The 21,732-nt window shown below is 42.4% G+C and overlaps 1 protein-coding gene, 1 long non-coding RNA gene and 2 other non-coding genes across 5 annotated transcripts in view; 3 read left to right on the top strand and 1 right to left on the bottom strand.

The window, feature by feature from the left end:
- LOC148670536 (uncharacterized) overlaps positions 1 to 21,732 on the top strand; it is a 408,685-nt gene that overhangs the window by 372,263 nt on the left and 14,690 nt on the right. The window lies entirely within an intron of this gene.
- On the top strand, positions 3,717 to 5,624 carry LOC148670539 (zona pellucida sperm-binding protein 3-like). Its single transcript, XM_088632619.1, has 8 exons — positions 3,717 to 3,796; positions 3,898 to 4,196; positions 4,279 to 4,453; positions 4,531 to 4,648; positions 4,847 to 4,945; positions 5,023 to 5,096; positions 5,264 to 5,446; positions 5,526 to 5,624. The coding sequence occupies exons 2-5, from the start codon at positions 3,938 to 3,940 to the stop codon at positions 4,895 to 4,897; spliced, it is 603 nt and encodes a 200-aa protein (XP_088488745.1). The 5' UTR covers positions 3,717 to 3,796; positions 3,898 to 3,937; the 3' UTR covers positions 4,898 to 4,945; positions 5,023 to 5,096; positions 5,264 to 5,446; positions 5,526 to 5,624.
- trnal-caa (transfer RNA leucine (anticodon CAA)) lies at positions 11,829 to 11,939 on the top strand. The gene is made up of 2 exons: positions 11,829 to 11,866; positions 11,894 to 11,939. It is a non-coding gene; the product is annotated as a tRNA-Leu (tRNA).
- Positions 19,090 to 19,163, bottom strand: trnat-agu (transfer RNA threonine (anticodon AGU)). The gene has a single exon. It is a non-coding gene; the product is annotated as a tRNA-Thr (tRNA).

Genomic DNA, 21,732 nt, shown 5'->3' with positions numbered 1-21,732 from the left:
ACAGCTGTCGTAGTGTGATTCAACACAACTGCTCTATCTTTGCTTTCTAAAAGTGCGCCCGAGATGAAAAGTCTAAACGGTAAACGCAGACGTCACTTTGAGCACTTGGTCTTTTATAGTACAAATATCACACGCTGCACTACATGGGCGTGTCTTCAAGATCGTTGAGAACCAAACCTTCTGCTTTCCGAGGCAACTGATTCTTTCGTCGTTAATTCACGAATCTTCAATGAGAATCAGTGAAACGAAAACCAAACACATGTACACACTCGCGTCGTAGCGTGAAAGAAAAATGATGGAAGCATTTGAGAAATAACAAGAGTAGTCTGAACAGCTCCAACCTATCAACTGTTCTACAGTGATCGCTCCCTCAACACCCACTTTATAACACTGAAAATGATGCAGGAAGCACAGCAAAGTTCCAAAACCAGCGGTTGAAAAGCGTCTAGATACATAAAATGACAATTTCTCAAAAGTAAAATCTTCAGCTTTTAAATATTGTCATCCACATATTTTCGTTTTTCTCTTTTTTACATAAAACGCTTTCGAGAAATAGACTGTCTTGTAATGAAGGCTGCATTAGAAAATGTGTATCTAAATTAAAATCGGGTTTATGACTTCTGCATTTTTCAGCTTTCTTAGCGCTTGGGTCTCGATTCAGATGAAAGCAACAGGGGAGTAAGTTTTCCTTTTCTAAATCAAAGGTGATCTGCTCACAAAGAAGTATAAAAACTTCAGCGTTTACTTTTTGAAGACCGCAAATTGTCGAAACACTGTTGCTTCATAAGCTAATAAGTAAGGTTTCTGAGCACGCATTGTATTACTAATGCTGTTATTAATAAAAAAAAGCTTAAATTCACATAATGGAATTTGGATGGCTCAAAGTAGTCTATTCCTTGTACAACTTTACTTGCCCGCTGAGTAGAGTTTAAAGCAACGGCAGCAGAAGTAGCAGTAAAAGCAGCAGCGTAGTGTCACAATACACTCAATGAAAGAATTGCGGCTTCAGATCGTTTTGTTCTGTTGAAGCTGCCTACAGGCTCCGAATTGTTGACATTGGCTGTGATCTTCTTTTTTCAGGTTTCATGAAATTCTTCACATATTTGAAATATTTCATTCGGGTTCGCCCAATACACGGTGCAAACCGTACCTGCAGCAGAATGCTGTGGCACATGAAGCCGTTTAGTTTATCGGTTATAAGGATTTAGGAACGTACTATAAATCGAGCAAGCGAAAAGAAAATTAAACAGGAGTCACTTTTTGGATTGCTAATTCATTGTGCTCTGCTCGTCTAGGTTCAAATCCCATCCTTGTCATGGTTAAGGCCTGAGACGTGTGTGTTTTTTCTAAACGGTGTTTGCATTTGTTTCCTCTTTTACTCCTGTAAACTCAGGATTTTTTTTCCTTGGTGGGAACAATACGCTTTTGCAATACAGTAAATGGTAGACTCTGCTTTCAAATTAGCTGCACCAGGCATTCGGATACAGAAAAACACAGGGATTTAAAATTCAGGAATATGAATGGCCAATTGCTTACAGCTAGGGTTTTTACGTTTTCTTATTTAGAGATTTGTATATCAATCTTTTAACAATTCATTAAAATGCTAACAATATGTAAAATCAAAACAACAGCACCGTTAAATGCTGGGGAGACAGGTAGTTTTTTTTTCAATCAGATGCCAATCTCCAATGCTGTGTGTGAGAGCTTACGTACCTTTCCTTTTCTCACATTTTCTGACAACTATTCCAAAGGGGCACCCTGTCAGCTCCTAATACTTTTTAAAAGTCTGCCTGCATGTTTGATTATTGTCGTTTTATTTAGAAAAAGTTCAATATTGATCATAACTAAGGAAAATAAGGATCACGAATAAAAAAAGGGCTGAAGATGCGAGTCGCTCTTGAATCAGAGCTGGGCGACACGGGCTTCTGTTCTGATATGATTGTGCGAGAAGCAGGAGGAATCTCTTCTCTCCTATGGAGCATGAGCTGAATCAGGAGTGAGACATTTCGTATGCTCGTGCATATGTCAACGCATGACCCACATCGTAAAACTAAATTAAAAACTAACATTAAGTTGTCAAAGACATTCATTTACATACAAACAAAAGACAGACATAGTAATGATTCTACATTAACTTGTCCTACATACTGTAGTAATGTACCGCAGAATTCCGACTAAGTAACTCAGAATTGCGACCTAAAAACTCAGAATTTTGACTTTATCTCTCACATTTGCAACGTCGAAATAGCCCATATTTCATTGTCTGTCCTTTTGTTATTGTAACGGATTCGGGTTCTAGGGCTTGTGCCCTCGCCGCTTCTGTATCTTATTTCATATTCTAGCCAGCAAGACCTGGGTTTGAGCCAATACGGGGTTTGAGGCACGAAGTAGGGCGGGAGCGGCGAGGGCACAAGCCCTAGAACCCGAATCCGTTACAATAACAAAAGGACAGACAATGAAATAGGGGCTATTTCGAAGTCGCAAATGTGAGAGATAAAGTCAAAATTCTGAGTTTTTAGGTCGCAATTCTATGATTTTAAGTCACAATTCAGAGATACCATAGTGCGTTTTTTTTTTTACTCCCTGGCGGAAACGGGCTTCCATTGGTTCTCAGTGCTGCGAAGCAAAAGCAATCTCTGGAAAATCAGACAAATTATTATCAGATCATGTCAAAAGCTGATCAGTATTTCTTTACTGGAAAACAAAGAAATGCTTGTATTACACATTTTAATATGACATGCAATTACACATGAAAAATAGTAAAATTATTGTTGGTACATGTTGATAGAACAGCCCCCTCGATAAAAGAAAGTGTGGACGGACGTGTCGCATGTTCCGTACTCTGTCTGACAGCGAGTTTAACACACTGTCCTTGGAAATTAGAAACTAATTGAACAATAAATTAATCTGAGCAAATTTTACACGTGTGGGTGATTTAATTCTGTCGAAATTGCGTTGAACTCCTCCGCTGAGGTCAGATACACACGGGAAAGTGTTCAGGAGGCTTCACGGAGTCCCGCCTCAGACTGGAAGCAGGTTCTAATTAGACCCTGAGAACAATCCGAGTCTCTGTGTGTAATTGATTGTGTTGATTGAGCGGTAGTGTGACCAGGTGTGTGGTAGCAGGTCCTGCCAGTATAAAAACCTATTCACCGCATTCACACTTTATGCTTTCTTGCTTCAACACAGTTTATTGGTTTACTTATTTTACTCCTGTAGCAATTTAGCGGGACGTTAATTTGGCGATGCGCTCGTTTCTCTTTGTGCTGTGCCTGTGCGCAGGAGCCGGGCTCCCCGCATTGATCTCCGTCGGGCCGGCTGGCTGGGACTCTCGGGAATTAGCGCTCCAGGCCGACCTCCCGGCTCTCGAAGACGCAGCCCAGTCGGAGGACTTGAACCTGGCAGATGCGCCCTCCGAAGACCTGTCTGCAAGCGAGAACGACTCGCGGTCCTTAGCTCCCGACTTCCGCCGCCTTCCCGTATCCAGAGACGCGTACTCGCCCTACTTCGACAAGGAGAAGATGAAGCCGGCAGCCGCCCCTTACCCGCCTACATCAAGAGCGTCCTGTTTCCTCCCCAGCGAGGGCGGCAGCCGGCTCGCCCGGCCATCGGGGGCACCCGAGGAGTGGCTGTGTGGTGCGACTCCAGCAGGATGTACGTGAGGGTCAGTCGGCTCCTGTTCGGCTTCAGCTGTCGGCCATCGGAGGTGACCTTGGGCAACTGCAGCGTCAGCCGAACCACACGCAGTTACTTCTACTTCATCTACGGGCTTCACGAGTGCGGCACCGAGCGATCGGTAAGCGGGTCTTCATCTACAGGCAGTGTATCGATGTGAGCTGTATGGCCGGTATCGGGGTTGCCTTTTCTGGGAATATCCCTTCCTCTGTGACCCTGCAGGTTGTCCAGGGCCGCCTGGTGTACTCCAACACTCTCCGCTATGCCCCGCCCTCCTCCAGTGCGCCTGTGCATCACTTCATTCCCTTCTCTGTGCCTGTCAAGTGCTCCTACAACAGGTAGGCAGGGCTCTGCTGCTGCGGAGAAGCTGCTGGGGAAAGTGTCCAGATGCCCCTCAACCCCTCTGTCCTGCAGGTTCCACTACTCCTACAAGGTTGGCTATGTCCCCACATGGGCCAGGAGAAAGACCTTCTTCAAGGACCTGAAGAACAAGCACAGCTTTGTGCTGCTCACCACCAACTGTAAGCTCCTTGAGTGAGTGGCTCCTGCCTGCAGGGGGTGCTGTGTGCAGGTGTAATGCTGTCTCTCTCTCTCTCTCTCTAGCCCGCTGGGTCTGGCTCTCTCCTAAGGATGAGTACTTCCTGGGTCAGCCCATGTACTTCCAGGCCACTGCCTACTTTGCCACAGTGGAGCAGAGGCTGTACATCCACTCGTGTTACGTAACAGAGAAACCGGACCAGCACTCCCAACCCCGTTTCCCCGTGATCGACAACTTGGGGTACGGCCCCTTCTGGGAGGAGAGGTGGGCAGGAGCCCTGAGAGCCTGCAGGGGTTCATCCTTGTCCTTGTCCCCAGGTGCATGGTGGACAGCAAGGCAGATGGCTGCCTGTCCAGGTTTGTCCCCTCCAAGCAGAAGGATGTGCTCCGCTTCACGATTGATGCCTTTCTCTTCCAGAAGAAGCTGTCCAGGAAGGTACTGCTCTCAAAGGCTGCTCAGCCTTCTCGCTCTACTGATCCATGGTCTGCTTTTCCATCCATGATCTAGATGTGAACCAGACTGTGGCAGCTGTAGTGCCTAGAGTTGCCAGCTTGCCTTCACTGATGGCAGAAGGTCCTTCTCTGTCCCTCTATTGGCCTTGATCCCTTAATGCTGTGACCTTCCCTCTTGTAGCATGAAGTGACTGAGCTGTACATGCACTGTCATGGCTGTGGCTCCTGCTAAAGCAACACCAGGGACCAAGTCCTGCACCTACAACAGGGAGGCTAAGAGGTACTTCTGCAAGGAGCCTGCTGAGGGTGCTCTGGGACATGCCAGGTGGAGGCCTCACCTGTCCTCCTCTCCTCCAGGTGGGAGGAGCTGTATGGTGACCATGAGGTCTGTGCCTGCTGTGAGTCCAGGTGTGCTGGCAGTCGGAATGAAGGTGGGTCTGGTTCTCTATCCCTTGTGGATGCATCTCTGCCCAAGAGACAACCATGCTTGGACAACTGAGGAATGATCCCGTGCTGGACAAAAGGACTGTGTAAATGAGTAGACTGTGGGTCTCTGGGTATAGCAGATCCCTCAATCCTGGGTGTTGCTTGTCCACAGGTACCAGGAGCCTGGTGACCAGTAGTAGGGTGGCTGTGGCACCAGTAGAAGCTCCTCTGGAGGTGGGAGCTGACTGGACTGAGGATGAGGAGGGAGACCCTCAGAGCTCCAGTGAATATGCTGAGAGCACCAGTGAGGATGTGGAGGGAGCAGAGGATTTTGGAGATGTTGGCCAGTGGACAGGTAGGGTCTGGCAGGTGGAGCCCCTATAGGGGTGGGTGTCCTGCAGTGTAGCTGGATTGTTCTCCTTCTTCGTCCCCAGGTGCCTGAATGAAGGCTCCAGCCTGGCCCTTGTGACTCTCCTGCCTCCAGTCGCCTTGTAATGGCAACATTTCAATAAAGCTTCTGCCCTTCTGCCTTCTGCCTGCCTGCCCTTGTTTCTTTACGGTTTATAGGTTTGAATGGGGTGGAGGAATTCAAGGGACGTGAGACCCATTAATCAATGGAAGTATTTGTGGGGGTTCCCCTTTCAAGAATGCTTCCCGTATTGCTGCCAATGAGGACTGAAAATGTCTGGAGTAATAAAGCGTTGTACTGGGGGAAGGTGGCCGCACTATTCCTTGGGCAGGGCAGTGTGACACTCTTTACTGGGGGAGAGACAGAGGTGTTCAATATACTGGAAATCCTCCCATTTCCAAGAGGGGTAGTGCTTATGGAGTGTGAGTTGCTACTGTAGTGCCCAGTAAGGGTGAGATCTGGTGTCCTATTCTAGGCTGCACAAACTGTCTAAAATAAACACAAGGAAGGAATTGTCAACAGGGGCTTGGTGTAAAGTAGGCCTTCCATTCCTTAGCAAAGGAACAATACTGGTGCACAAACATCAGTGAATAATGGTGCAGTTAGAATCTCAGAGGTCTTGTCTTATGGGTGTTGGTTTCACAGTAGTGGTATTGGACAGTCATGAGGAGTATTAGGATTGAGACTGGAGATCCCAGCACTTGACTGGGAAGACAGGTGTTCACAACCACCTCTACCAGCAGCACAGACTGTGTGGATTGAGACTGAACACTTACTACACAAAGCCTCTCCCCTGTTTCAGTGTCCCATGTCGTGAATCCTAGTCTCCCTTTGTGACTACCTATAATTTGCACAAATCATGATGGCCCACTAACACTGTTAATTTTTAGCCCTACTGCACTGCCCTATTAAAGCTTCAAGGTTTTAGGATAAACTATTTTATATAATGGTTCCAAAGGTGGCTTCTCAAAGTACTTGACAGAATTACAATAAGAATACACAGGATAAAACAGTTCCAATAGACAGAGGAGACCACGGATGGTGGTACTAAGGAAAGTAGAAGCAGAGTGGTAAAGAATGGAACCAGTTCAGTAAAGGCTCTTCTACAGAACAAGGTGTTGAGTCTGAAGTTGAAGGAGTTTAGGGAAGGTGACTCTGCTATCCTTGGGCAGAGAGTTCCAGAGCCTGGGGACATAACAGGAAAAGGCCCTGTCACCCATACAGTGTAGATGGGCTTGGGGGACAGTTAGGAGACCAGAATTAGAAGAGCGAAGGTTATGAAGTGGGGAGTAGTGTGATAATAGATTAAACTGCACTGAAATGTGAAGGCACGTTCTACAGTTTATGCAAGAAAGGTTAATGTAAGGCTTTTATGGGAAGGGGGTAATGGCAGTACTTTTGAGGACCGTTGGTACAACAGCAGTACTCAAGGATTCATTTCTAATATTGAGGACAATGGGTTATATACCCATCGTTCTTACCAAAGGCTCAGAGACCTTTTGCTATATAAAAAGACTCCTTTCCACCACTAATTTATTCAGGTTTGGTTCATTTGGGTTTTATCAGTTAAACATTTAATATTGTATTTGTCAGTTTGTTGATGCCTGTATATCACAGTGATCTGCACACACACCTTTGACTGAATATGGGCTGCCAAACCTCTCCACCTAACTTATTTATCACTGTATGTACATAAAAAGTTTATTTGTAATAACAGGGTTGTTGGTGCCAGTAGTCAGATTGGGTCAATTGCAAGGTAAGAACAGCATCACATTAACTGGAGATGATCCAGAGATTAGCATGCAGCTCTGTACGCCAGATTAGTACCGATTTGCAACTCGCTCGTCTGCTGACTTAAGTCCCCTGCTCAGTAATCACAATGTTACCAATTGCAATGAGTCCAAGGAAACAGCTGCTGCTCTCTAGAAGACACTACAGGACAGGACTAAGTACAATTCCTGCAATAGACTAAGCAGTTTAGTGCCAAACTGATGGAACACTGAATCCTATGGGACAGTTCCGAATGTAGTAGCATCTTAATACTTAAATAATATCGTAAACACCTCATGATCTTAAGAATCTGTCGCTGTTAAAAAGTATTGTAATAATAAGCTAAAATTGTACTGCAGCCACAACACAGTGGACCTGCAGCTCCTGTCCTGATCATACAGAAAGATGTCATCACTATAACACCTGTTAACAATCATAGCGCCTGCAGTCTGTGAAAGAGAGCTCTGAGGTAAATATTCCTTGCAGGGAAGTGAACTGAAAAACAGGCAAATACATCACAGATGAAGAGCAACGACTGTCGCTAAAGAAAGTGAGCGAGGGTACACCTATAGTAGTTCATCCACAGAAATTCAAACATAAATTTGTGACGCACCAGAGTACCACAAAGCTAGAAGCATGCCTTCAACTGGAGTATTGTAGCACGACTATGTATAAGTAATATTAACTTATTCCAGGCGTTCATCTGGTTTAAGAATACGAATCAATGCCTTCAAATAGACCTTTAACAGTCCTTTGATGTAGAATTAAGAAAATGGGGAATTATTTGAACCCATTCTCAATCCAGTAGTTTATGGACAGGCGCTCTCAGCAGACTGTGTGCAGGAGTGATGGGTGATGTGGAATTCTATGGGCTCAGTGGGAATCTGGGAGTCAACTCAGGGCTCTGCTGTAGATTCCTGTAGAACCGGTGTGAAATAATAATGTATCGTTGGCTGGTATTGTTAATGTAAAGTTTACTGGTACATTTTGGCCAAAACATATTTTCTTTCTTCTTTTTTTCAGCATGGAATAAACCTATTACTTGTTCCTTTGCAGCCTACGCATGCTGACGCAGCTACCCACCTGAACTACAAATTGTATGTTGGCCGTTCCGTTACACTATATTGATGAATCGTACAAGATCATAGGATCTATAAGCCTGAAGACTTGTCTTGTACAGTGCCCTGATAAAAATCAAATTAATTACACTAATTTTTATGGTAGTGAGGCTTCCATAGTACACGGATGGAATAGTGGACGGTGGGCTTTTAATTTTTTTTTTAATTTAAACACCAGAAATACAAAAACGAAGACAGAATATGAAATACGATACAGAAATAGACACTTCACATCCAGAAGAATTCACAATTATAAAAGCTGAAACTTATACTTTTAAAATATTTCCATTGTATGTCCTTTTTTACTTAAAAAAGAAACTCTTCTTTAGCTCAGCTGGCAAGGCCTGGGTTCGAGCCAATGCAGTGAGGCACGAACTAGGGTGGGAGCGGCGAGGACACAAGCCCTGGAACCCGAATCCGTTACAATAACAAAAGGACAGACAATGAAATATGGGTTATTTTGAAGTCCCAAATATGAGATATAAAGTCGCAATTACGAGATATAAAGTCGGAATTCTGAGTTTTTAAGTCGCAATTCTCAGTTACTAAGTCGGAATTCTGAGATACCATAGCGCGTTTTTATTTTTACTCCCTGGCGGAAACGGGCTTCCATAGAAATGGTCAGATTCAGAGCCATTGCAGTTCGTGCTAATTAGAACAACGCCAGTACTGAACCCTCAGCACCGTACTGACTACTGAGCACAAGTTCAGCTGCTCGCCAACTTTGTTACGCAGTTTTGCATTACTATTGAGCTCAGAGCAGGAGCTGATCGTCAGACAGTACCGTGTTAAAAAAGCAACATGAGCCAGGCAGGAGTCAAACCTACAATCTTCTGTTACGAAGTCAGATGCGTTATACATTATGTCACTGGCCCTAATCTTACGGTGCTCAACTGCACCATAGTGACCTCAGCGCCACTACTAGTAATGCATCGCCCCCGGCCAAAATTGCTTAGTAAAAAAAAACGTTTTCTATACTGTCTGTTTAAAAATATTATATCTTTAAAAAAGACAAAGGGTTTGTGTGTCGCACTAAAGTTTCGATTCATTTCGAATGCAAAGAAAAAACATTTTCTTCCAAGAAATCATAAATTTGTCTCATCCTCCATACCATAATCCTCTCTTGTAGTAGTAAAGCATTTTGAGTCAAACCGCACAATATATTAAAGGAACAAGTAATAGGTTTATTCCATACTAAAAAGAGAAGAGAGAAAACACAACGTTTCAGCTGTGAAACCTTCTTCAGGTTTGTTTTCTCTCTTCTCTTTTCAGCATGGAATAAACCTACAATATTACTTGTTCCTTTGCAGATATGCATGCTGACGTTGCTACCCACCTGAATATATTAAACGTTTCATCTATACGATTAACATAATGTTCTCCTTAATAACTAAAGTAAATGACAAAGCCTTAGAGCCACAGAGAAAAACAAATTGCATTTAAAGTAATTTTAAAGGCTCGAGATAACATTGCACTATAAACGCAAATGTCTGTCTTCTTTGTGGCGCTTACTTTTTGTTGCTTTAGCAAATTTCATGCAGTTTATTTCTGACACAAGACATAACAAGCTTGTGTATTTATGACAAAAAAGCAGGGCAACAATTTATATCGGCCTTGAAATTGAAAGTGTTAAAAAGTGAGTTAAATGCAGATATAGTAAATATATTTTCTCATATAATGGTGTGTTTTTTTGTCTAAAAATCCTTCATGAATGGTTTAACAGACACTTTGCATAATAAAAAAAATATATATTTACGAATTTTAACTTTTTATACAGTAAAGTTTTGTTGTGAACATGAGCCCTGTTTATCGATATCGCCAACACAGTTCTGGATTTTATTCTGCCTTCCTATGAACATATGAATTTTCATTCACACAACAGCTTGCATGAAGTGCGCAGTAGCTTCTACTTAATAAAAATATACAATTCACCGCTGGTATAAACAGATGTGTGCCATGTCTGCCTTTGTAAGCATTTGTTTCAAAAATAAGTTCACAATATGTTAAAAACACAAAAAGCACAAACTTAATAATACAACGATACAAAATCAAAACCAAATCATAAAGCCAATTAAGTACCTATCCTTTGAAAACAGAGAACACCTTTATATCTACAATAAAAATGTGACATTTGTATCTACTTTTGAATTACTGTACAAAGCAGACAGAGTAGTCCCTGAATTCAAAGATCAGATCTTGGCCAAAACAAGACAATCAGATGTGAGCTGAATTCGGAACAAGAGCCTCTGCTTCGTCATTTATTGAGCTTTTGATCAAAGTCTGAGTGAAAAAAAGATCAGCTATTTTAACTGAAATACACAAAGGGCACCTTCCTTCGAGCCAGAGTCAAACCAGCAACCTAAAGATGGCCTCTTGTTTCCACTACAGTCCTCCGCTCTACCAACTGAGCTATCAACAGATGTCGGGAGTTGCTCTCTGGCACATACTGCCCAATGTAGTGAAATGTTCCGGATGATTTAAATCCCAGATCGACATCGTTTCCAACTTGTTTCCTTAGTCTTGTTTACCTTGAATTTAAGCCACAAACCAGGATTCTACTGTATAAACTTCCGGAGATATTACAAAATGTTTGATGGAGCATCAATCATTCCAGGCGGAAATTGACTCCTTTCTTTCTCGAGGGATAATATTAAACATTTCATTTAGATCGAGAAGAGGATCACCATGAGACACAAAACAAACAGTTTCATTCTGTCTTTATTAGAATCTGTATCACAGCTAATGCATGTAAAGCCTTTAGTATGCGAGAGTGAGAGTTCAGTTATGCCAGGGAGTGTGAGAAAAGAGAACTGAAATTTAGTAAATTAATATTTAAATAGAGTGTAAATCTTCAAAGTGTCACTGCAAAACTATTACAGGGGTCTACCAGCTGCCGGACGTACTTGTTTTGGGACTATTTCCAATAAGTACCACATTAGTAGTTGTGTGTCCTTACTGGTATCTTTTAAACATCCGGTTATATACAAACGGGACAGAGACACAGTAATAATCCGATTTTAATGTGTCCTGCATTTTAACTTACTGAACAGATAAATTGAAATGTTCTGATTCAGAGCCCCTGCAGTTCGTGCTAATTAGAACCACAACAATACTCCTGAGTCCTGAGCACCACACTGAGCAAAGGTTCAGCTGAACTCTGACTTTGTTCAGCACGACTTGTTGTTGCAGTTGAGCTCAGAGCTGGAGATGATCTCCATATTCTACCACACTAACTAGTCCTAAACGTAGTACACAGTACACACTTTTTTAAAACAATTTAAAATATTACACAAAGGCTGTAAAGCACACTCTAAATCGATCCGAATATTTGATTTCTGTGATCCGTTTAGGCAACATTAGGCAACGTGGCGCTTCTCCAGCAAAGCATTTCTCAGTTTTGTGAACTACTGGTGCTTTTAACACACCATCTTGCGTGCCTTGTCAGGATGGCCGAGTGGTCTAAGGCGCCAGACTCAAGGACTCCTGTCTTTCCATTGCTTGGGTGTTCTGGTCTCTGAATAGAGGCGTGGGTTCAAATCCCACTCCTGACAGCTTTTCCCTCTCCTGCATTTTTCCTGTCTTCTTGTGCTCGCTGACAACGACAGAAAGAAGAAAACGGAGAAACCGGCTTGCGGGCACATGATGGGCAGGGAAATGCTTCGTGAACATTTCAATGTGATTAGCAGAAAGTCAAATAGGCTTCGATTTCTCCCTTAAGAACTGTTTGGGGTGCCTGTAATCGAGTAAAGATTTACGGTCAAGGTATGCATTCAAAGGTGAAAGACCGAAATATAAATCCAGAAGAAGATGTATTAAAACATATTGTTTTCCTTGCGGTTTCCCCTGTATTTCATTAAATGTGGCATTGTGAAATCAGCCTGTAGCCCTACGGAATGCAGCCACTCTCCCAGTGACAGCGGCAGGAGCCGAGAGGATTAAATCAGAGCTCGAACAGAGAGTTAAAAATATATGGGCAACTAGAACATAGATCATAAAACATTTTTATTAAACTTTCCTATCTGCACGGCCTTACTGAAGTATTTTAGCTGCATTTTAGCTTCTATTTATATACTTTACAGTAGTTAGTGTTTAGTAAGAGAAGAGAGATACAAGCGCTAAACCCCCACAATAACCAAACCTTAACTAAAGCAGGAAGATCAGTTTCTGCTCGAGACAGCCGTTTTCTGAACTGTAAACCTTCAACACTGGCTGGAGACGCTGTGTCCGGACTCCGCGAGGTTGTATAAGAAAAGACTCGGAGAGCTGCAGGCCCGACTCATTGCTCTGCGCTCCCCGTGCAGAATGCGCGTGTCCTCCCTCCTTCATTACCTTCATACACTCCTCTCAAACCACTGCAAACTCCTGAATTATTTCGGTGAACAGATACTGGGTCTTTCTTTCCGAGATATCATAGGCAGAAACAATAAACGGTGAAAACAGGAAGGTATTCTGATCGTATAGAGAAATGCGCAAAAATACATTTCCTAAAATCCAATAAAATCTAGTTACATTCTGATGCTATTCTGATGTATCTGAATAGTTTTGGCACAGTTGTTACAGCAAAGAGACAAATAAACTTTTTTTTTAATTTCATTCGAGCTGTAGTTTTGAATGTTTTTTCAATTATCTAAATAATACAAACACAAACACCCGTTGTAAGCGTCTGACCATTGATATTCTTGAATTACAGTATAAGCCCGTACACACACTGGCACGCAGTTCAGCGAATATGATGCCCCTGCAGGGGCCGAATATTAGACAGACGTATACATACAGTCATCGTGTGGAGTTTATTCCTCCTCTGCCGCAGTCTTTGCCTCTTGTCACATTTGCGCTTAATTGTCGATTTTTTGTATAGAACACCGAATATCTTGAGGAAGCCTGTCAAGCGAAGACTGATGGATTATTGAGGTGCAAACCCTGGTTCAAAATCAACACCCTCTGCTATTGCCGTTGTTTCTTTGATAGTTTCTTCAAATTCCTCATCTGACCTTCAATATCGAGGGATATTGAGCATAATACCATACAAATTGTAACTTTCTTTTGATTGCCAGTTTAATTAAAATGCCACCCCCTTTTACAGTTATTTTAGATGTTTGGCAAGGCGTAATATCCCCCCTCTCACCCTCAGCTAAAATATTTTAAAAGTACAACAACATTACATTATATTGAACAGCGTTTATGTTAACATTTATATTCAAATTAAGGAAAATATATGAAAATATTAAAATAGAACTCCGGCGATCTGTTGTTTTTGCTTGTCAAGTTCTCGAACAATTTTGCATTGTTTTTTAAATTACTTTAGCTGAAGATGCAACGGGAGCATAAGTGAATTCTCCCGCCACTCACTGGAACATATAATTCCATGGGTGAATACTAACTGCTTGCAAGTTGCCATTGTCAGTAATTATTGGAAATTCCCGGTAATGTTGACTCTGGTACTCAATTGTTTACTACTGCAAATATCAAAATAGTTCAGGTTTTGCGGAACAATTAAATTTTTGCGGTGATGATGTTTACTATAGGAAGAAGTGCGTCCCTGGGTGGGATCAAAAAACCCACCTGGGGGTTAATAGCTGAAAACGCTAACCGATTGCACCACAGAAATGCTTACACCTTGCTTTTTTTCATTTACATACTTTTGGTGAACAAAAAAATTCACTCGCATTTCATCTTTCGCAAGCTGTATGATTTTAAAAAAACAAGTTGTTCTGCAAAGGAAATGAATAAACGCATTAAACCAAATCAAGACCTCTTTGAGTGTCCCAAATGACATATTCTGTAAAACAAGACAGGAAAAAAAAGGTACCGCTGGAATTCGGATCCAGGATTTCCTCTTTAGGAAACAGGTGTTTTAACCAGCTTTACCACAGCACCGACAGAATACTATTCTTATACAGGTGGGTAACCACCCTCAAACCTTTGTTCTCTCACTATTTTACCTTTGCCTACTGCCCTGTCTCTCTCAAACCTGAAGAAGGCTCCACGGGCGAAACGTTGTGTTCTCGTTCTTCTTTTTTTCGGCATGGAATAAACCTATTACCTATTCTTATACAGCCGCTTGGACACACCGCTCTGAGACATCTGAGGTCGATGTGCGCTGAGCCTGGTCGCCGAGCAAAATCATGCCCAAGGGGGGTGGCGCGCGTGATGAGGTGGCGGAGTGGTTAAGGCGATGGACTGCTAATCCATTATGCTTTGCACGCATAGGTTCAAATCCCATCCTTGTCAGTTTATGTTTTCGACTTGTGATCCGTTTCTAAGTCGGACTTGCTTTCTTTAGCTACTGTAGTAGAGCAGTAATATTTCTAGCGTTGGCTGAACATGCTTACAGCAGTAGCTGACAGATATAGTCTCTTAATATTTAGGTTAAATTTATGCTTTGTACTGCTTTCACCTGATATTAATAGTAGTCCTGATGAACGATTTAGGGACATGGCGCATCTTGAAAATGTTCTTGTTAATTTCAGTTTGGAAAAGATGCACTCACCAGAAGCAGAAACTGGTCGTATCTGCAAAATGCGCAATGCAATAGCAATGTCTTGCTATGAGTCCTTACCTATTTCAGGAGGCGTTGTAGGACTTTTTTAGTTCAGAAAAAGCTATCAATTCATCTTACATTTCTACTCCATTAATATTAGCAATGCTATCTTTACTAAGCTCTAAATATAGCTCAAAATAAATGCTAATTTTAAAATACTTTTTTAAAATAAATGCTATTCCATATGTTGTAACTTTGTGGTATTTAGAAATTTTATCTGAGGATGCAAGGGAAAGTATTATACAACTGTGAAAGAGGCTTGTATTTTAATACAATTTTCGATCAAAAGAAAACCAAAGTCCCTATGATATTACCGTCAATATCCCTTGATATCAACGTTCAGTTGAAAGATTTGAAGAAACTCTCAAACAAGCAACTGCAGTAGCAGAGAGTTTTGATTTAAACTGATGCTTGCAGCTCAATACTCCATTCATTCTTGAAAGAAGCAAAGACAGGGATATTTTGAGTGTCTCCATGATCCTCTTCTCAATCCAAAAGAAAGGTTTTATACAGTGCCTTGCGAAAGTATTCGGCCCCCTTGAACTTTTCAACCTTTTGCCACATTTCAGGCTTCAAACATAAAAATATAAATTTTTTATTTTATGTGAAGAATCACCAACAAGTGGGACACAATTGTGAAGTGGAACGAAATCTATTGGATTTTTGAAACTTTTTTAACTAGTAAAAAAATGAAAAGTGGGGCGTGCAAAATTATTCGGCCCCTTTACTTTCAGTGCAGCAAACTCACTCCAGAAGTTCAGCGAGGATCTCTGAATGATCCAATGTTGTCCTAAATGACTGATGGTGATAAATAGAATCCACCTGTGTGTAATCAAGTCTCTGTATAAATGCACCTGCTCTGTGATAGTCTCAAGGTTCTGTTGAAAGCGCAGAGAGCATCATGAAGACCAAGGAACACACCAGGCAGGTCCGTAATACTGTTGTGGAGAAGTTTAAAGCCGGATTTGGATACAAAAAGATTTCCCAAGCTTCAAACATCCCAAGGAGCACTGTGCAAGCGATCATCTTGAAATGGAAGGAGTATCAGACCACTGCAAATCTACCAAGACCTGGCCGTCCCTCTAAACTTTCAGCTCAGACAAGGAGAAGACTGATCAGAGATGCAGCCAAGAGGCCCATGATCACTCTGGATGAACTGCAGAGAACTACAGCTGAGGTGGGAGAGTCTGTCCATAGGACAACAATCAGTCTTACACTGCACAAATCTGGCCTTTATGGAAGAGTGGCAAGAAGAAAGCCATTTCTCAAAGATATCCATAAAAAGTCTCGTCTAAAGTTTGCCACAAGCCACCTGGGAGACACCCCAAACATGTGGAAGAAGGTGCTCTGGTCAGATGAAACCAAAATCGAACTTTTTGGCTACAATGCAAAACGATATGTTTGGCGTAAAAGCAACACAGCTCATCACCCTCAACACACCATCCCCACTGTCAAACATGGTGGTGGCAGCATCATGGTTTGGGCCTGCTTTTCTTCAGCAGGGACAGGGAAGATGGTTAAAATTGAGGGGAAGATGGATGCAGCCAAATACAGGACCATTCTGGATGAAAACCTGTTGGAGTCTGCAAAAGACCTGAAACTGGGACGGAGATTTATCTTCCAACAAGACAATGATCCCAAACATAAAGCAAAATCTACAAAGGAATGGTTCACAAATAAACGTATCCAGGTGTTTGAATGGCCAAGTCAAAGTCCAGACCTGAATCCAATCGAGAATCTGTGGAAAGAGCTGAAAACTGCTGTTCACAAACGCTCTCCATCCAACCTCACTGAGCTTGAGCTGTTTTGCAAGGAAGAATGGGCAAGAATTTCAGTCTCTCGATGTGCAAAACTGATAGAGACATACCCCAAGCGACTTGCAGCTGTAATCGCAGCAAAAGGTGGCTCTACAAAGTATTAACGCAAGGGGGCCGAATAATTTTGCACGCCCCACTTTTCATTTTTTTATTAGTTAAAAAAGTTTCAAAAATCCAATAGATTTCGTTCCACTTCACAATTGTGTCCCACTTGTTGGTGATTCTTCACATAAAATAAAAAAATTATATCTTTATGTTTGAAGCCTGAAATGTGGCAAAAGGTTGAAAAGTTCAAGGGGGCCGAATACTTTCGCAAGGCACTGTATGATCCTGATCCCACTAGAAAAAGGGCCAATTTCAGCCTGCACTGATGTCCCTTCAAATGTTTTATAAGAACTCTAGATGTTTATACAGTGGAAGCCTGGTCCATTTCTTCTTCTGAACGAGACTATGGGAGTGAGTATTTTGACGTCGAACTGGGATTTAAATAGAGGAACACTACACTACATTGGGCTACATGTGTGACAAAGCGTTTCCTTTCCGACCTCTCGATAGCTCAATTGCTAGATCTTAAGACTATAGACAAAAACAGTGGGCATTTCTTATGTCCCTGGTTTGAATCCACCTCGAAGGATGGTGTTTTCTTATTCCTTAATCAAAAAGTGAAAATTGCAAATTTGTCTTTCACTTTTACGTTCACCCGAAAGCTCAGTATACAAAGAAGTAAAGGCTCCTGTTCTGGATCCTAATCCCAATCCTCAGGTCTGATTGTTTTGCTTAGACCTTTAAAATGTACACTGTGGACTGTTTGTTCTTCCTAACACAATTAAAAAGCCGTCGACAAACTTACCGATCGGGAGTTTAGTTCAGTGATAGCGCGCACTTAAGACGCTCCGTTTTCTATCGCCGGCATCTCTGTATTCTTTTTAAACGCGATATTTTTTATTCTTCGTGTGTGAATTTCAGGGAGACTCATAAACCCTTTGTCTGTTTTAAAGATACATTATTTTAAACCAGACATAATGAAAGACGTAGTAACTAGACACACTTACAAGACACATGAATAGTAGCGGCTCTGAATGCAATACAAATGCCAATGGCGCAATGGATAACGTGTCTGATTACGGATCAGAAGACTTTAGGTTTGTACTCTTTCCTGGTTCGTGAAGAAGCTTTTAAACCTCACTACTCAACACTGACATCGTAGGGTGTGCGGTCCTACACAACCTTACTATCGACTGGATGAGTCTTCTGTTCTATCTCCGATTCTTTCCGCACATTCCTGCTATTTCACCACCGTTATTGTAGGATAACAGCCACAGACACGAGAAGATATACTATTCCGAACAAATGTCTTAAAAAATCACGTTGAAAAAGGTGACAATACTTTTTTGTTTCTTTAACGTAATTAGTGGGGCCAGCAGGGGGCGCTCACCCTGCGGCTCATGTGGGTCCTAAAGACCCAGTGTAGTGACGGGGACACTATACTGTAAAAAACAGGCGCCGTCCTTCGGATGAGACGTAAAACCGAGGTCCTGACTCTCTGTGGTCATTAAAAATCCCAGGGTGTTTCTCGAAAAGAGTAGGGGTGTAACCCTGGCATCCTGGCCAAATTTCCCCATCGGCTGTTATCAATTATGGCCTCCTAACAATCCCCCTCTGTGAATTGGCTTCATTACTCTGCTCTCCTCCCCACTGATAGCTGATGTGTGGTGAGTGTTCTGGCGCACTATGGCTGCCGTCGCATCATCCAGGTGGATGCTGCACATTGGTGGTGGTGGAGGGGAGTCCCCATTACCTGTAAAGCGCTTTGAGTGGAGTGTCCAGAAAAAGCGCTATATAAGTGTAAGCAATTATTATTATTATTATTATTATTATTATTATTACTTTTGCCTGTAAAGTTCACATTATTTTCTGTAGCCGCAAATCCCCAATATTTCTGCTGTCTCCCGAGAAACACAAGCGTGGAGTCAAATCATATAAAATAACACAACACATCTATTAATTTAACACCCAGATGTGACAGAACACATGTAAGACTTACACACAGCTTTTAATATGATATAGTGAATTTGCAGGTGTCCTGGGGAGGGAAGACAACTGATATTAAGGAAATACATATTTAAAGGGGATGTAAGTCTTAAATGTGTTTTGTCACATCTGGGTGTTAACTGAATACTTTTTTAGCATTATTTCTTGTGTTTTGACTCTATACTTGTGTTTCTCAGGAGACAGCAGAAATATTGATGTTTACATTTCTATTCACATTCCCGGTGATATTGACTGAGGTAATGCAGAAGCATGTTCTCTATAACAATAAACGGTGCGAGAAGACAGGAAAAAAGGCACCGCTGGGATTTGAACCCAGAATCTCCTGTTTACTAGACAGGCGCTTTAACCAACTAAGCCACGACGCCAGCAGAATTCCCCTCTTTTACTGCCACTTGGACACACCGCTCTGAGACACCTGCGATCAGTAAGCGCTGAGTCGGCTGGCTGAGCACGTTGCCTCCTTTACATTCAATAGGAGCCCCGACTGTAAGAGAAACGAAGAGAAATAGGTTTTATCCGGCACTTTTCATGTCCAATGCACTTGACATCTCCCACGGGCGACAAAGTTCATTTACGACACCTTTCTTTCTTCTTTCAGCAGGAGTACAATAATGGCAACAACATGTTTGGAGTTCGGCATTTCATTTAGTCTGAGGAAACATCGTATCGGAATGAACTGCCCGAGATAAAAGAGTAATTGCGGCTTCAGATCGTTTTTACAGAGCATTGCGTTGTTCTGTTCATGCTGACTACACGCTTTAGATATGTCATTTACTGCAAGCGTTGCTTTTCCAGGTTTTTCTGAAAAATGGGGTAAAGTTAGCTTGAAGTTCGAAAACGATTTAGGCACGCCTGTAGCGCTTTCACGAAATCTCTTAGAGTTACAAAAACACTTGCTTTGTGTATAAAATACATTGTGGATGATTTCTCAGCCTTTACTTTTTCGGTTTTATGACATTTTTTTGACCAAGCACGAATATTCTTTTGTCCATATCTCCGCAATGGAAGCACAGAACGCCTTCAAACCAAAAGCATTTTAGAGACCACGACTTGTGGATATTTCCACACCCTTAACATCAAACTATCAGTGAGCTAATTATCTTTTTTTAAACCTCCGGTTTTTCATCGATGCGTAATTACGCACGAACTGGAACCCGGGGGACCGCTGCGTGCACACGTTCACAACGCGAGAAATACTGTTCAATACGGCTTCGTGCGAAAAAACCGTATATGACCATAGGAAGCAGAACAGCGCGGTCTCCCATTACCCAGACTGTAAGCACGGGAATAAAGCTTTGTTTGATTTCTGAAACCCTTCCTTTACATCCTGTTTTCATTCAGGTAAGGGTCAACTATATTCACAATACTACTGACAGTAGGAAGATTAAAATATTCTTTACTCAGCGGCTTATTAAAAACAGCTCCCATGATGTTCAAACCGATTTTTTACACAGAACACTGACACAGCTTTGCATTCTGAATTGCATTCTTTTTCTCATGCTTTTATTTAATATGGCACGATGCACTGGGATAGGGGTATTCTGTTCACAAACCAATAGCATTTAAACCACAGCACCCACAATGCTGCAAGTGTTTTGCACACTAAGCAGGTCCTCTGACTTTTCACAGCTTTGTTTTGGGTTGTGGAACCTTTCTTTATATTTTTTAGGATTTTCTGAAGATAACACTACAGGTAATACACTGGGATAGGTGGGTCATCGACATGGCTCAATAGCATTTCAAATACAGCACCCACACTGCTGAAACCAAGTGTTTTACACACCAGACAGGCCCCCTAACTTTATATAACCTTGCTGTGGCTGTGGCCCCTTTCTTTATTTTTTTATGATTTTCTGAAGATAACACTACAGGTAACACAGTGCGATAGGTGGGTAGTCTTCATGGCTGAATAGCATTTCAAATACAACAACCACACTGCTGAAACCAAGTGTTTTACACACCACACCTTATACAACCCTTCTGTGGTTGTGGCCCCTTTATTTATTTTTTTAATAAGAATTTTAGTTTTTCAATATGGCACCATTAGACAGGCGGTACATGGGGATTGGGGGGTGCTATTCATGAGTCAATAGCTCTTCAAGCACAACAGCCACAGTGCTGCAACCAGGTGTTTTACACCAGACATTTCCCCTAACCTTATACAACCTCGCTTTGAGTTGTGGAACATTTCTTTATTTTTTAATGGTGTTTTTGACTGTAATCAAGTGTTGTGCTCACTAGGCAGGCCTCCTGACCTTTTACAGTCATGCTTTGTTGTGTGCAACTTTAATTATCTTTTTAGGATTTTTTGAACATGGCAAATTCCACCGAGATGGGTGGGGGGTGTGGGGGTGCTCTTCAATAGCTTTTTCATCTATACACACAAACGGATGTAACCAAGACACTCAGAACCTGTCACGCAGGGGCTGACTGCTGAGGATAGGGATCCAATGCGGTGCCCTTGGTAGGGTTGGCGCGAGACGCAGGCGTAGTCGGAGTAAACAGGCAGGGGCCCGAGTCCGGGAAGGCGTAGTACAGGCGTAGGCACAGAATCGACAGGCGAAGGCGTAGTCGAGGGACTGGCAGGGGTCGGAGTCCGGGAAGGCGTAGAAGTTGCGTCGGTGTGGATTCAGAAGGCAGAGGCGTAAACGAAGAGACAGGCTGGGGTCAGGATCTGAGAAAGCGTAAAACAGGCGAAGGTACAAAATCGAGTGGCTAAAGCGGTTGTCGGAAAAGCGGGGTCGAGGTCCAGGGGAGAAGTCATAGTAAGGCAAAGGCATAGTTAGTAGGTAAGCTCCGGGAGAGAATCTCAATCGTGAGCAATGACCGGGGGACAGATGAGGGTTTAAGTAGAGGACTGATTGACATGTGCACGTTTGGTATGGGGAGAGCTCGAGGGAATGCGGGAGCGCTTGCCTGCGTGAGGGAGATTCA

This window comes from Lepisosteus platostomus, chromosome 5 (assembly GCF_059453375.1).
Source record: "Lepisosteus platostomus isolate fLepPlt1 chromosome 5, fLepPlt1.hap1, whole genome shotgun sequence".
NCBI lineage: Eukaryota > Metazoa > Chordata > Actinopteri > Semionotiformes > Lepisosteidae > Lepisosteus > Lepisosteus platostomus.
This window is presented reverse-complemented; position numbering and strand designations above follow the sequence as displayed.